The sequence below is a fragment of the Corvus kubaryi genome, unplaced genomic scaffold, assembly GCF_017639235.1.
Source record: "Corvus kubaryi isolate FWS band 111438036 unplaced genomic scaffold, C.kubaryi_AGA036_p1.0 66, whole genome shotgun sequence".
NCBI lineage: Eukaryota > Metazoa > Chordata > Aves > Passeriformes > Corvidae > Corvus > Corvus kubaryi.
Window position 1 is genome coordinate 31,425,546 of NW_024582054.1, and position 16,230 is coordinate 31,441,775.

Sequence of the window (16,230 nt, forward strand, 5' to 3'; positions counted from 1 at the left end):
ACTCCCTTAGGAGCCAGATCCTGCTTTGGGAGCCAGACCCTGCTGTGGTGGCTGAGTTTGCAGGATCCGAGGCTCACCTCTGGCAGATAGACACCTGGTATTTTCTAGTTGTCTCCTGTTTGTCAGCAAGAGGGGAAAAAACCCTCTTAGATGTGGTGACTCTGATGAAACACTGAGGGAAACGAGTTGCTGAGTGCTACGTTTGCAGGGTGTCTTTCCTGCATGGAAATGAAGTGTATTTTATCTTCCATCACTTGCAAAGCATTCACATTTTGAAGGCTGCTCATGTCTGTGGCAGCCCAAGCACAAAGCAGGGCAGACACCTTCTTTACAGAACAAACCCCAGGCTGTGCCCTTTCAGCTGCAGGAAAGGATGGAAGCCCCATCCCATCCTTGGCCTCTTAACAAAGCCCTGTCTCAGGCATCAAGAAGTAAATGTCACTACATGCTGTCTGATGATTCCACAAGATTCACACTAATCAGAGCCCTTCATTAATTATTTATCTTCAGGGAAATGAGCCAAAGGGTTCTGACACTTTGGATGTACAAAGTAATTGCCACGTTTACTTCCCAGCTAATGGAGAGGCCAAAATAAATTGTACCGGGCTGAGTGGTTGTGTGTGTGTGGGTGAGGGCAGGGGCAGGACCTTCCTGTGATTCACGTGATTCCATCCATACCCCAGAGCCCACAGAGCTTCCCCATGTCCCAAAGGGCTCAGTGTTGTCCCCCTGCGTGGGCTGGACATGTCACCGCGCCCAGCCACGGCCATCTCCATCCTCCCCTCCATGCAGTCTGTCTCCCTGCATCACATCTCCGTGTCCCTTCTGCCCACTCCAGGGCTGCTCTGGCTCCTCCAGCCAATGAGGGGCTGCTGGTAGGTTTGCTCCCAGCTGCCAGAGCAGGACTGGACCCTGTGTTGGGAGCATTGCAGAGCCACATCCTGCACAGAGGGAGGGCTCTGCTCCCTCCTGGCTGCTGAACACGTGGTGACAAACCAGCAGCTCCCCCTGCTCCAGAATAAGTAGGTCTCTGCTGCAGGTTTGCAACCTGAGAAAAACAAACAAATGCAGAGCAGCGTGGCTATATTTATCTGAAATTTAGAAGCTGTAGTTCACAGGGAACTTTGATCACTTTAAATGTCAGGCAGTCTGGGAAAAGAATGAGGAAAAGAAAAAACCCAGTTAAAAAGAAAGTGTTTTGGAAAAGGTAAGAGCTGCTGCTGCTTCCAAAATGAAGGGGGCTCTTCTGGTCCCCAGTACTAATCATCCTAATCTTGAGGGCTGTCATCCCTCAGCTTCAAGCTGGGGTTCTCAGAGGCTGAGGTTTCCAAAGCCCAGCCCCACAGGTGCTGAGGACCAGCAGGACTCAGAGTCCTGCCCAGAATTCAGCAAGAGCTGGTCACATCTCCTGCACCTGTGAAAGAGGAGGTTCATCCAAAACAAAATATGACAATTGGGTTTTTTGGTTTGCAAACCAAAAAAAGATTGTGGTTTTCTTGAATTTATAATAATTTGAAATTAATGTCATGCCATAATGGTTTATCTCTGATTCATCTGCATGACATTAATTTTAAGTACCTGGCATTTGAAATTCAAGAACCTCAGATGGGACACAGGGATATGGTGCTTAGGATCCCCCGGTGGATTTATTAAGAATGAACTAACTGATATAACACAATGAGGCATTTGGTGGTACCTGTCTCAGGGGGTTTCATCAAAGCCCCACGTACTTAAATGTTTGCAAGGAGGGAAACACTTAAGGAAAGCAGTTCTGAAATCCCAGCAGACCTTTTGCGATGCTTGCCCAGACCTATTTTACTGTTCTCTTTGGAAATCACCCATTTCTGCAAAAGCCAAACCTGTTGCAAAGGAATTCACTATTCATGCAGAAAATGTAGTATGCTATCCTTCCACCTCACGCTGCTTATGTGCAGTGCTCTGGGATAACAGCTATTTCTGGATCTCTGCAAATCTGCACAGTTACCCTGAAATTCCTGATGCTTCTACCATATCCACATGCTATTATTGCAGCACAGTGGTTAAATGTGCTGTCAATAAGGAAAACACCTTCCCTTTTTCAGTTTTGTCCAGTGGACTTTCAAGCTACTTATTAATTGATAAATATGGAAAAATAGTTCTATTTTTTCATATAGGTATTCAAATTCACCCTATACCTTCTATTTTACTCACACTCATCCCAGGATAGAGAGCTATCAGTCCTTTTTGCAGAAGCAATCAGGAAAATGTGGCTTATGGTGTTTAACAATATCGTTGGGTAAATCTGAATTCCTCAGGCTTTTTCGTTTGGTTTTTCTAAATGTGAAATAGTTTTGCTGATCTATCTTTAATCCTTTGGCCTTGAAAATGGGAAATTAAATTGTCTTTTCTCAGATACTTGATGTCAGCATCCAAATCAGGACTCTCTCATCGTGTGCAGAGAGGGAGCGAGGTTATATGATATTCAAGTGCTCAGAGATAGGATCTGTTCTTCAGAGAGAAACCCATTTCCACAAATTCAGTGGATTCAACTCGGTCCTGCATTTTTTTCTTCTCGTTTTCCTCCTTTTGCATCTGTTTGCATAAGAGTACTAGTTTTAGGGATGACTGATCTTAAGTTCCTAATGAGCTGGCTCCAGGGTGTGGATTTTCATGGCATATTCTGTTGATTGGATGCTGGAAGCTTGCTTGACCTTGCTTATGGTATCTTCTGTAAGATATATACATATGATCTGTCCTGTCCTCTTCCCTCTCCCCCATGTGAGGGGATGTGCTGGGGCAGGGCCAGCCCCCCACTACTCAAACCATTTCTGCTTTTCTGTGTTGCTTGACTTCCAACCGATGTCCTAAAATGCCACACAAAACCATTTTCCCTGTTCATTTCCCCAGCAAACACAACTCTGACCACTTCTCAGCCAACACTTCGGGCACATATTTCCTGATCTAATTCTTCTAATTGCCCTAGAGGCCCATAATAGCATTTAAAACTCAGAGTGCTGCTTTGCCATCCAAAGCATTTCTCCAGCCAGTGCCTACACAGAGTCTCAACAGAGCCCTGCCCTATTCTCTCCTTGTTTTCCCCTTCTCACAGCCTTGCACTGACACCCCTGCCTTATACACCAGTATTTTATGTCCTTCATTGCTCCTTTTGGGTTCTTTTCCCCCACTTTGTGCCATGCAGCAGTGTTGGCATTGCTACAATAAGCAGCCACACTGCCTCCTCCATTGCTTTTGCAAGGACTGTAGGCAGTGTTTGCTCAGGACAGGAGCAGCTGCTTCTTTACCTCTCCCTGTCCGACCTGTCCTCCATTTCTCAGCCAGGATTTTCCCATGTTAACAGCCAGCTTCCCAGGCTGGGTATGACTGGAGCTGTCCCTTTGCAGAGAGCAACTTGGTACCCAGGTGTCTCTCCTCCACGGAGCAGGCGGTGTGGCTGCTGAATCCAGCAGTGTGTCAGTGATCTGTTGCTGTTTTCCAGGGAAAGCTGGGGTTGCCATGACAATTGTGTGCCGGCCCGAGCCGGTGCATGGCCGCAGTATCCACATACTTCCACCACTAATGCTTTTCATCCTCCCTGCAGGGCGGGGTGGGGGATGCAAAGATGCCCATGGTGACTTGCTGGAAGCAGCTGTTCAGCATGGTGAGAAGCTCAGGCCCTTCTGCGTGGCACCCTTCCCTAAAGAAAATTATTTTTTGGGAGCATCTGGAGCTGGGGAAAGCAGCTTGATTTATATCAAGTCATTCTGCACCCTCTCCCCTGGCCTGAATTGGGCTGGCAGCAGGAGTGCCAGGTACAGGAGCAGTGAAGCCAGCAGAAATGCTGCAAACCACAGCTCATTCTCAAGCACCCCTGGCTGCTTATGAGCATCCCAACCCGAATTAAGGCCTTGTGGCACTGCTGCAAATGTAGCCTCAGTCTCCTGAGCCTCTGCCTGCAGGCTGTTGGTTTAATTTGCAGTCACATTTGCAAAATTTGTAGTTGCATTTTGCACTTGGGCAGAGCATCCCAGCCTCTGAGTCAGCACCTGGAGCTTCAAAACTTGGGGCTGGTCCCAGCAGAGCAGGAGCAAAGGGTGGCCTTGCAAGCTGGAAACAAAGCTTTGGCACTTTTGTGGGAACATTTTCCCTGGGGGGTTCACTAGAGCTGCCTGAGCTCAGGACCTGGATGTGCAGAGGAGCAAAGGGCAGGGCAGGACCTCTCCCTGGTGGCTTGTGGCACTGCCATGTGGCACAGCCTCATTTCCCCAGCTCAGGCACTGGGAACTAGACCTTGCTTCAAGAATTTGCTAAAAATTAGTCATCATCATCATCATCATCATCATCTCTTTGGGGCATGCTTGGCCAAAGAGGAGAGTCCTCTGTCCCCCTTACACAACACCAGGCAGGATTTCACCATTTCCAAGAGCAGTGCTATCCAAATTCATCTTTACAACCTTGCTTGATCTCCCCTGGTCCAAGAATGGCAGCCAGTAACACCAGCCTTGCAAGTTGTGTTGCAAAAATGAGCAAAGCTCCTTTGTTAGAGCTGCAGATGTTGTGGTGCTGCAGAAACAAAGCTCAAAAAGCAGATGATGCCCCAAATTTAAATAGACCAAGCAGACCCAGAGACCTCAGAGAGATGATTCCCAAGGTCATGTAGGAAGCCTGTGGCAGATGTGGGGACTGAACAGAGATCTCCTGAGGCTCAGCCATGCTGTGGTCTCAGGACTGTCTTCTCTTTTGTCTTCCAGTACATTAGGAAGATCAGTTAATGAAATGGAATTAATAATGCCAGCTGCAGCACCAGCAATTCTGTAAGAGAGAAAAATTTCACAGCACAGGCTTAAAAACAGAAGGCATGAAAATAGGAATAAGCTGCAAGCACTTCCCTTTGTAATGGGGGAGTGCAGGAGGTCAGACAGAGTTTTAGGGTCTCTTCAGCTTTACAGATCAAATCTTAAAGAAAGAATGAAGATGTAGCAACTACCTCCCCCAGAGGAGAGAAACTCATGATTTTAAGGTTCCCAGCAACTGAAGAAAGTAGTCCCACTGGAAAGAATCAAAGGACTTTTCTAGGTCAATGGCAGGAATAGAGCCTTTATTTCTATGAACCTCACAGTTCAAAAATAACATTAAAGAACCAAGAGAAATTATCCACCTCTGAAGAACAAGGAATAAATCAAAACTGATTGTTATGTGTTAGTTGTGCTGCTGCCTGCAGTAATCAGGAAGCTCAAATGGCACCACAGGAGTCCTGGCCATCTCTGGGATGGCTGCTGAAGAAGGTCTGTGCCGTGTTCACTGAGGAACATCAGAGCTCAAAACCCAAAATTGTTGCTTAACAATAATGTTGAAACTAAGGAGTTCCCCCCAAAGGGCTCATTTACTAGGATTTGAGGAAAGGTCTCCTCATTCCCAGGGAAGGAAGCAAGCACCAAGCTTGTCTCACCTGGGTCTCTCACCCATTCATTTGGCTCGTGTCACTGGGTTGTTGCCAAAACTCTTATGGTAATAAGGTTTTATTATACAGTTACATATGGTTATTATACAGTTGTATATGGTAATTTTACAGACCTCTTAAATAGCTGGGACTCTCGAACCTGGAGAAGAGAAGGGGAGACCTCAGAGCATCTTCCAGTGCCTAAAGGGGAGGGCAGGTTCAAGGCCAGGTTGGATGGGGCTCTGACCAACCTGGTCTAGTGGAAGGTGTCCCTGTCCATGGCAGGGGTTGGGAACTGGATGATCCCTTCCAATTCACACTTCTATGATTAGATATATCCATATATATCTGTATATAGATAAATACATCTATAATCTCAGCCTTTGAGCAAAGATGGATATGAAGAGTAGTTTTGCTGAGCAGAAAGTGAAACAGAGACAGCAGAGCAGAAGCTTAGCACATCTCAAAATCACACTTCTTGTCCTTGTGAACAACCCAAATATTTTGACTGATGATTAAAAAAACCCCTATAAATCCAGGCATTTCGAGACTTAAAAAGAAATCACAGGGAGGCTGGAACATTATGTGACATGCCAGGACATGGGGCTTCTTTTATTGAGATTGTTCAGCTTCAGACTTTCATTCTGCCAGTTTAAGACCATATTGTCTTTTTCACCAGCTTATTGATTCCTTTTGTGGTCTGAAGACCTGAGGAAAAAGGTAATTCATCCCTGCATTACATCTTCCAAGAGAAAGTAGCAAAGACCTGGGGCAAAAGACAGCAAGGACAGAGCTGTCGATGTGCTTCCTGTACTGTGAGAAGTGATGGACCTGAAATAGCTATCAGCATCTCCCAGCTCATGGCCTTGCCTTTTGAGCTGCCTCTGAGCGACTCTGCAGACCAGAAAATATGCGAGAATGAGCCCAAGACAGTGAAAAGGATGAGAGCAGGAGGCAGGATTTGGCCCATCCTTCTGCTATTGACAGCCTCCTCATGAAAATGTAATTGCTGGCTGCCCTTCCTTGGAGTGCTCAGGCAAAAATTCCCCGTTGCTCTTTAGAGCTTCGAGACATATTAATGCAACTTTTAAAATAGCATCCTCTCTATTTTTGTTGCTAATGCTAAGAACAAATTAGCTTAGAAAAAAACCCCAATGATCTCCCTTAATGCTATTGCTCTCCTAAAGTGCTAAGTGTCAGGATCTTTCAGCACCACTTCACAGATCTGGCGCTGCCCTCAATGTGTCCCACGGAGTGATGCAGGAAAACGCAATCGGTCCAAAGTGCCTTCAAAGTCACTGCACTCCAAACAGTGGTCTCAGCTCTTTGGATTTTTAATCATTAAATAATCTTTGAAACCAACTGAAACCAGCTGACTTCCACCCCTGCCCTCCAGCGGGCTTGTTTAAGGGACAGCCCTGAAGTTTAGTTCCTGTGGTAGAACAGTGGGGGTTACTGAGCTCTTATGGACAGTTATGTCCATTCAAGTGTATTTATCTAAAAAGCCTTAAACTTTGCTAACTCTGACCTCATCAGAGCTCATCAGCGGTGCACAGGTGGGTTGGGTCACTGTGGAAGCTGGAGGACCTTTGTAGGGAGGCAAGGTAAGGCTGGAGCACCCGTCCTGCTGCAGGATTTCCTGTGTCCCTGTAAGGAGCACAACCCTGCTGGCCACACACCATGGCAGGGTGCCCCTGTCCTCTGCTGAGCTACAGTCTGCACCCATTTGGCCATCTAGATGTGGGTGCCCCATCCCTGGAATTGTTCAAGGCCAGATTGGATGGGGCTTTGAGAAACCTTGTCTAGTGGATGGCATCCCTGCCCATGGACAAAGGGTTTGGAACTAGGTGACCTTTAAGGTCCCTTCCAGCCCAAATCCTTCTATGATTCTGTGATTCTGTGATCTCTATTGGAGTTGGAGGGAGGGCAAGAAATGAGGCAGACAGCAATACCCTACTTTTGTGTTCACTTGGCCAGTGGTTTCCTGCAATGATCCCATGGGTAACTATTTTACTGAATCCTTACCACCCACATCCTACATACATACACAGGTCAGTATCTCCAGCAGAGATACCTCACAGGCAAGTGGTGATGAGCCCCCTCGGCCTGTGGCTGTGCCATCAACACTGAGCTTCATGTGACCTCACTAACACATCTTAAGATCTGTAATAATTTCAGTAACATCCACAGTAGGAGGCTTCCAATGGACAGTGCTCTGAAGGGAAGCAAATTCCACATACTACTTTTCATCCTGCTTCTATTTGTGATCACAGAAAAGCTCTCCTCCACCACTGAACTTTCCTGCAGCTGGTGCCAGGATCTCTGTGCGTGTCTCACTGTTTTAAGATCCAGGCAGTGCAATGTTTATTTGTGCCATCCAGCCTGCTCAGTAGAGGTTGAGTTGGTGGTCCTGGTTTAGCTCTGTGGCAAAGAACCAGTTCTTAACTGCAGGATTGATGGTCAAGTGCTTAGACCTACGTCTGGCTCACTACTTACTGAATGCATATTTTAAAATCTCATTGTGGAAATGCATTTTTTATCAATGGCCATTTTAGTCCTGGATCTACTCAGCACTGATTGAGATTTTGTGCAATTTCTGTAGTCACACACAGAGTTGCTTCTGTCCCCCACCTGCCTCAGGTCCTGGGACAAGTGAGTGCACACTGGAAGCTCTTCTTAGCCCATGTGCATTTTCTAAGTGTGTTCATCTCACTGTTCCAGTTCAGTTCTGTTTCTGACACAAATGCAGTGTTCTTATTACTGCTGGTAAAGCGATGGGTTCTGGTGCCTGTGGATTAAAATAGTTCTGGAAGTAGTGTGGGAGAGTCCAATCACATGGGCCAGGTCTGAAGAGACACTTTTCCTAAAGGGAGTAAGAATTTAAACAGGAAGCCTGATGGTGTGATTCATTTTGGTAGCCTGGAAGAGGAAATGGATACTTGAAGTCTGAGGCAAGAAAAATTCTCACCAACAATAAAGGCAAGGAGAAATCATTATTGGAATAGTAAATGTACAGGGACCATTCTTCTGTCCAAGAGGAATTTGTCCTTTATACTTGACTGAAAAATGTGGGTTACAGTGAGACCAAACAGAGATATTTTACCTTCTCACTGCTGTGTTGCTGGTGGTACGTGCCCAGCAGCCATGAATTTCACCTATGCACTATGTTTGGGGTGTCTGTGGCTATTCCAGGGACAAGGATGTAGAAGTTTTATTTGAATTATGTCTCTGTTTTATACACACTGCTTGTAAATACTTCATATTATGGCTTGGTGCTGGAAACCCCATGGCAGAGCTGTGAAGAGTTTGCAGGGCAAAATGTATCAATAGGGATATTTCCTGTTCTTGCAGAGGGTCTAAACCAATGAGTCCATGCTTAAGAAATCCTCCCTTGCCAAACTCTTTCTTCCTTTTTTTTTTTTTTTTTTAAACAAAGGCAGGGAGAACACAAACCCCAGATTTGTAACATTGTAGATGGTTTAATCTTACTGTATACAATGACAGTTGAAGCCAGTTCTGCCCCAATTAGTTAATTATTTCCCCATTAGGGGAATAAAGGTGCTGGGTTCAAGCCTAAGCAAGTGTTTTAGGGGATCTCAGGGATGGTTTAGGAACATGAACAGTAGCTGTTGGCCTCTGTATTCCCAGCAGAGTTTCCTAGGTAAAGAGTAAAATAATACTATCTCCTTAAATTTTGGCTTTCTTCTATAAGATGAGTTACCTGAGGGCAGGATGAGTGACTACTCCCAGTTGGAGGAGATATCTCTTAACTCAGGTATTAAAGATCTTTTCTTTTTGCAGCCAAAAGAGCAGAGGGGCTCAAACTCTATTCCCCATGCTGATGGGTACATGACCCACTGTGTCTGTGTTGGTGTCTATTTCCACATAAAAAACCAAAATTCAGTAAAACACAGCTAAAGTGAAGTTATTTAATGAACTGTCACAATCTAAAGGTTTAAATCCAGCTTCAGAGCTGACAGGTCCCCAGCTGGGGTCATTCTGCCCAAAATGACCGGACATAGTCTGGTACACTGTATCTCAGGTCACTCTCCAGTGAAATGGGGTGACTTTTTGGGGAGTTTCTTAATAATACTAGCCACCCCAAAATCTGAAAATGTGAACAGGTTGAGTGGCAAAGGGTTTTGTTTCCCAATGTCTGCCAAGTGTGACCATTGCATGGTTATGATGTCTCTGCAAGGCTATTCATAATAGTTTATTGGTGGGGAAACTGAGGCACAGGCCGTGTCCTGCTGGTGCAGGAGTGTTGGGGCCCATGTTAAAATTCAGCTATTAGTGGGCCTTTCACAAATTGTCCTGTATTCCTGGACTCTTACACCTCAAATCCTGGTTCATGCAGCATTTTGGGCAGCGAGAGGAGGCAGCATTTGTTCCCTGCACACCCAAACCTGGGTGCAACTGGGATTCCTCAGCACCCTGGTGTGGCAGGGCTTGGCACGGGGGGGCCACACGGGTCACCCCGTGCCCGCAGGGTTTTGAAAAAACAAAGTAGCAAAATAGGGGCTGCTGTGTAGGGCTTGGATCCTGACCTTGTTTTTTTCCTGCCTGCTCCCCGACCCCACCCAGCTGGGCAGAGGAGAGGGAGGCATCAAAACCTGGAGGGGTTGTGTGAAATTTGGCCTTCACAAAAAAAAAAAAAAAAACAAAACAAAAAAAACCAAACCAAAACACAAAATCAAAACAAAAACAAACAAAAAAAAAAGGGGACAAGAAAAAAAGAAAAAAACACCAGATTCCATCACTGTCAAGAAATTTCTGGAACACGAGCAGTCACAACCGTACAGACACATAGCAAACACTGCTCACCCCTCATCACCCCCCCCTCTACCCACACCCAATTTGGTTTTATTTCTTTGCCATCAGGTTGCCTTAACCATTTCCATGGCTTAGGAGGCTAAGCCGCCCGAGCGCAAGCTTTTGATTTGAAAAGGGACTGCATCCCCTTTTCAAAGGAGCCTGCTCCCTAGGGCAACCACATCACACTGCTGATTTGCTGCAGTGGAGACCGCAGCGCGTACAATATGCCCTCCCCCTCCGCCTGTGCTGCTTACAGCATCAGTCCGGAGCCGAGCGGGGAGACGGGAGCGATACCCACTAACCCACCCATGCTCGGGAATGCCTGACTGGTAACGCAGTGCCTCCGACGAAAGGACCGGCAATCCCTCAGCTCTCCGAGATGCAAGCCAGTGCCGATTCCACCAAGATGGACTGTCTTTGGAGCAACTGGAAATGTCAGGGTATTATATCTATTCTAGTGTTGCATGCTAGGAGGACTGCATGGCAGAGGAGGCAAAGGCAGGATCCATCCATTTTTGCATTGTTCACCTGTGGGCCTTTGCATGCTGTTTCCTCTCCCTCCCCGCGAAGCTTTTCTTTGGGGGTAATTTAAGAAAGAAAGATTAAAAGCCCTTATTTCTGTTCTTGGCATGCATTTTCTCCCATCCCCAGGTGTCTCACCCTGAAAGCATCCAGGATACAGGTCCTCCCTTCCCACCTTACAGCTCATTCCCAAAGCATCCGCCCTTGCCGTTAGCGGCGTCATTCCTCATCCTCGACTCTCTCCGTCGGGATATCGCTGGCATGATTTCCTACCTTTCGGGCTTTAGGGAAGCCGGGTGACGGTGCATTGGTGCCCGCTGGGGCTGGCGAGGGTTGGAGGTGGCGGCGTTGGGCTCCTGGGTGCCTCCTGCCCACGGACACACCCAGAGCCAGGCTTAGCCTTGTGTCACACAAAGAAAACGCAGCTTCGGCAAGGAGGGCGACAGCGCCGGGGCACCGCGGGATGGCCCCCCGCTTCCTACTTTGCTCTAGGATTGCTTAAAAAAAAACCCAAAAAAACCTTTCATTATGCTCCTGAGCACTCGTTCGGGGGTAAAATATTGCGGTGGTGTTGTCTCGCTGCCGCGTAGGCGAAAGGAACAATGGCATCTCCCTTTTGGGCTGATTTTCAGCGTATTTTGAGCGGGTCGGTGTCTGCGCTGGGTGGGGCTGGCCACCTTCCCGGGTGCCTTGGACAGCTTTTCAGCCATTTTTAGTCGGCTTCACACTTCCCCGCCAGCATCCAGCCTTTGTTTTGATAAAAGACAGTCTCTGTGACGCTGCTCGGTGGGCAGATTAGAGGGAGAAAAGCTAGCGGCTGATCCTGCCAGGCGGGTTGGGGCTGCTTCGGGCAGGCTTTGTTTGGATGTATTTTTTAATTTTAAGGTGCATGTTTACGCTGAATAGTCCGTTCATGATGCTGATGCTCACAGCAGGGTCCCTGGGAGAGACATTACTCCATAGCATCATCTCATTACAGGGTCCAGGATGCTTGCAGACATAGTTTGATAAACGCAGCTCGATGTAACAGAAGCTGGAAAACCTTCCTAAAGTGCTTTTTGGGGAGGGGTGGGGATGGAGAGACCTTTCAGACTCTTGTCTTTAGAGGGCTTGATATTTTTGCAATCTCAATTCAGCATCTAATTGTATTTAGGAACTGAAGTTTTTTTAAGGAAGATGAGTAGCTGGAAAGTAAACAGATGCACCTGTTAAATGCCAGGCTCCAGCAGCTCCGGCTTTCCACACCGAAATGAAAGGCAAGGGTTTTCCCTACGTTTGTGGGATCCATTCAGCTTATATAGGAGAGTTATGAACTAACTTCAGGGTCTTTTCATCTGAGCTTCGCAGATAAACTTCCTTGTAGGGTGGGGTTTGGGTTTGGGTTTTTCTTTAAAAATGCTCAATATTTTGCTGATTCTTATGAAAATATTGATTTGCTGAGTCAGTTTGCTGAACCACCTGTTTTTAGAACCAAATGGAGTATTTCCTTTCTTTATCAGAAAAAAAAAATCATAAATTAAAAAAGGGGAATAATGAAGGGCATGCTGCTGTTGTTTAGTTAATAATTAATAATAATAGTGGGGCTTCTCTCCTTTAGTGCTTTCCTTTTTGAAAGTGGGGTAGATTTGATGAAAATTGAATGACACAATGTGTCCCATGCTGATTTGAAAAAAATCCCAGGTCTGAAAAAATCAACGCAGTTAAAATAAATCACTTGCCTCGCTTCCACCAGTATTTGCATATTTTTTTTTCTTTTCCTTGGGTGGTGCTTTATGATTCCAAAGTGATCCTGCAGAAAACATGAAATAGCCATAGAATATTATTTCTGTCATCAAAATTCTTTGATCAGTCCCAGATAAAATAGAGGAAATTTAAAATTCAGAAGAATGAAGACTAAAGATGATTCATTGATTCCTTTAATATCTATTATTCATGTTGTCTCTGTCTCAACCTGGAATATCAGTTTTGTGCAAATCTGGAGTTGTATAATTTTGCCATCTTGGTTGTCAGTGGAATTATGGTTCCTCCCTGAAAAGTCTGGAATGTGTCTGTGAGTGTAACAGATGCAGAGAGAAACCTCAGTAAATACAGAGCATATTCTTACTGAAATTATGCAGATACAACAATGAGGTTAACAAAAGTTTTGATTACTAAACAACCAAGCCTGTAACTAACTGTATCACTGAATTGATCATGTAGTATTTGTAATTGGTGTCAAATTGGGTGGGGATCCCAAGAAGCTGCCGAGACTCTTGGTGAAGCTTTGACTTTGCCCCACTCAGTCAAGGTACTGTTATTTCCCTTGCAGTGAATCAACTGCTGCTGCTGCACACATTTAGAAATACTGGTTTTTACCTGCCCATCCTGCAGGTACAGTGGGATTAGAGCAAAGGTAGATTGTGATCCAGTCCTTGGGTGGGCAGGACAGTAATTCACCCCTGCTGGGCGTCTGCTTCATTCATAACGTTAGCATGGGTGGCTTTGGGGAATTGCAGCGACTTCCACGCCCAAGTCATGTCCGCACTGGAAGGTGATGCATTTGAAGCAGGCTGGGATGGAGCCATGCATATTGCATGAGTGTGAGGAGAAGTGTCCCCACCTGGGCGTGCTGGTGGCTGTGGGCCTTGGAGGAACAGCCTATGGCCAGTGCCAGCCGTGTGTGTGACACGAGTGTGTGACAGAGAGCGCAGCTTCCCGCTGGGAGCTGCTGGGCGAGGGCAGCCTCCAGCTTCAGGTGGAGGAGCAGCTCCCTGTGCCTTCCCCAGGGACTCAGCTCAGCAGAACACAGGTTCACACACTGATGGAGAGGTTTCTCTGGATTAGGAAGGACATAGAACCACAGAATATCCTGAGTTGGAAGGGACCCACTACGATCATCAGAGTCCAATTTCTTGGACACCCCAACAATCCCACCCTGAGAGCATTGTCCAAATGCTCCTTGAACTCTGTCAGGTGTGGTGCTGTGACCACTGTCCTGGGGAGCCTGTTCCAGTGTCCAACCACCCTCTGGGTGAGAACCTTTTCCTAATATCCAGCCTAAACCTCCCCTGACACAGCTCCAGCCATTCCCTCAGGTCCTGTCACTGGTCAACAGAGAGAAGAGATCAGTGCCCAAGTTTGCACCCCAGCTGGGTGGAGTTATTTGATGTCAGTACACTGGTCCTCATGAATATTCCCTTTTCCACTCTTCCTTCTACGTGCCAGCTCTTGGGTGGTCATAAGTGTCAGGCTTTAACCTTCTGTGAGAGGTGTTGAAAAAGAAAAAGGTAAAGATCCAGAGACACGGGCCCGTGAACTGTCCATAGAAATGATCCTAAATATTACCCACATTATAATTTGTCATGGTTTAGCCACCACTACATAATTATAACTTAATGTGGAAAAGGACTGCAGACTTCATCAAATCCATCTAGTTGACATAGCTCTGCTGGGACTGCAGTTACTGATTATCATTTTCTTGGCAGCTGTTTTCAGACAGCCAGCTTCCTTACTTGATTGGTATATCCATTGGTTTCCAAAGGGTGATGGGAAGCTGTAGCAACTGTTCATGGCGATGTTCCCCACTTTAAGATTGATAAAGAATTTCGATGGCAATAACATGGTTGCATGCTGTTAATCTGTAATCTTATTGACAGTTGTGAAGTCTAATTACAGCTTTATAATGAGAATATAACTTCAGCCAGTTGGTGCCTTCGGTGCTTTCCTGAAAATATTGTGGGCTGATCTCTCAGCTGGGGTCCACTTGATAAAGATCTGTCCCAGTATTTGGTTCTTATGTTGGATCTTGGTAGGGTTAAAACCTTGGAACCAAGTGATCACTTGCTGTAACCAATTTAGCTAATAGTTTCATAAAACTAGACCAAATTAGGGGGAATTTAATTCCTAATTTGACAGATGATTTCCTGTGAAGTTTGAAGGAAATTTGTCAAGATTATTTACCACTTTCAGATTTGCTTTCATTTTTTTTGTCACTGACACAGAAATTGTATCAATTCTTCTTCCAGCACGTTCCTGTTGATGGCAAAAAAAAAAAAAAAAAAAAAAAAAAAAATCTGTGCTCTGCACACCTGCTGTACCATCACAGAATCACAGAATGGTTTGGGATGGAAGGGACCCTAAAGACCATCCAGTTCCAACCCCCCTTCCATGGCCAGGGACATCTTCCACCAGACCAGGTTGCTCAGAGCCATGTCTTTTAAGAACTGATGGACAATATTCTTTCATTGCCAGAACAAGGTGAAAATTATCCCAAAGTAAGAGTATTTTAAGATATTCCCTGAGGATTCATTTAAACTCCATCAAGAGGGTGATGGTGGGGCAATAGCTGAAGGCAGTATTGGAGGACTGCTTTTGTTCTCATTAGGGGTCTGGAAAGTGAGTTCTGGTGAGGCTTTTTTGATATCAGAAGGGATACTTTCTCCACATCGTATTTAATTATAAATACCATAAACCTGAACCACTCATTTTGAAAATCTGCAGATTTTAAAACGTTTGGATAGAGTCTAAGAGAAAGTCCAGGTCTATTCCTTTGGTCCAAGAGTATCTTGGGAAACTCTTAACATTTCCATAGCATTATGTGCACTCAGAGACTGCATTCAAGGGCTCTGCTTGGCCTCCTTGGTTTCTGCCCACTTAAGGTGAGAGCCATAACATCCTCCACAGAAACTGGCCAAGGCAGGCAGTGATACAATTTGATGAGCAGGAGTTGTGTGTTTCTCCTGTTGCTGTGCTCAATCCTGGTCTTAAAGCATCTCTCACATGAAAATAACAACAGCATAATGATTAATAGCAGCACCAATCACATCATCATTAATAATTAGTAATAATAAATGCTACAGTAGACTTGTGTGTGGTGTGGTTGTAGGGTTGATTTTTTACTGGCAATCCTCTTTTACTGCCAGTCCTCTTCTGTCTACCCAAGCCTACTCTGGTGCCTCACACAAGGCAATCAATCAATACTTTTTTGCTCACGTCTTGATCTTGCAGATGTTGTAGGATATAACATGGAGGGCATGTATGTGCCAGGTTTTCCTTTTCCCTGATCCTATTCTTGTTCCAGGTCTCCTCTCATCAGACTCTGGGGACCAAGAAGGTCTGAACTTTTAAGTTAAGTCTCAAAACAGGTGGATGATAAAGATATAAAGCTGAACTGAGGACAGGAATTTAATGGTCAGAGTGTGTACAAGAGGTAGAGGTATGGAGAAATTCCTCAAGGATGAAGATGGAGGGTCAGGAGGTACACCTCATGAAACAGCAGAGATACTCTGTCTTGGCTCTGCTGTTCATCACAGCAGTCTCCTGAAGGCACCAGACTGCTCATTAAACTGTGTATCCATCTGTATTACATTAGAATCAAATCTGTTGTGGGGAGGAGAGCAATGTCCACATTGGATCCTTCACCAGAGAGGAGAGGGAAAGCCTGTCCTGTGGTTAAAGCTGCAAACTGGGCTTGCTTTGAGTACGAGCAATATTTATTT

At 45.7% G+C, this 16,230-nt stretch overlaps 1 protein-coding gene across 2 annotated transcripts in view; it reads left to right on the plus strand.

Annotated features, from left to right (window-relative positions):
• RTN1 (reticulon 1) overlaps window positions 1-16,230 on the plus strand; it is a 117,977-nt gene that overhangs the window by 90,860 nt on the left and 10,887 nt on the right. The window contains exon 1 of one of the 2 annotated variants that reach the window (XM_042047233.1): window positions 10,256-10,671. The exons of the other annotated variant lie outside the window; for it this stretch is intronic. Within the exon in view, the coding sequence (XP_041903167.1) occupies window positions 10,611-10,671 (61 nt within the window). The 5' untranslated portion in view covers window positions 10,256-10,610. Of the gene's footprint in view, window positions 1-10,255; window positions 10,672-16,230 lie in introns of those variants that run through there. 2 annotated transcript variants of the gene reach the window in all.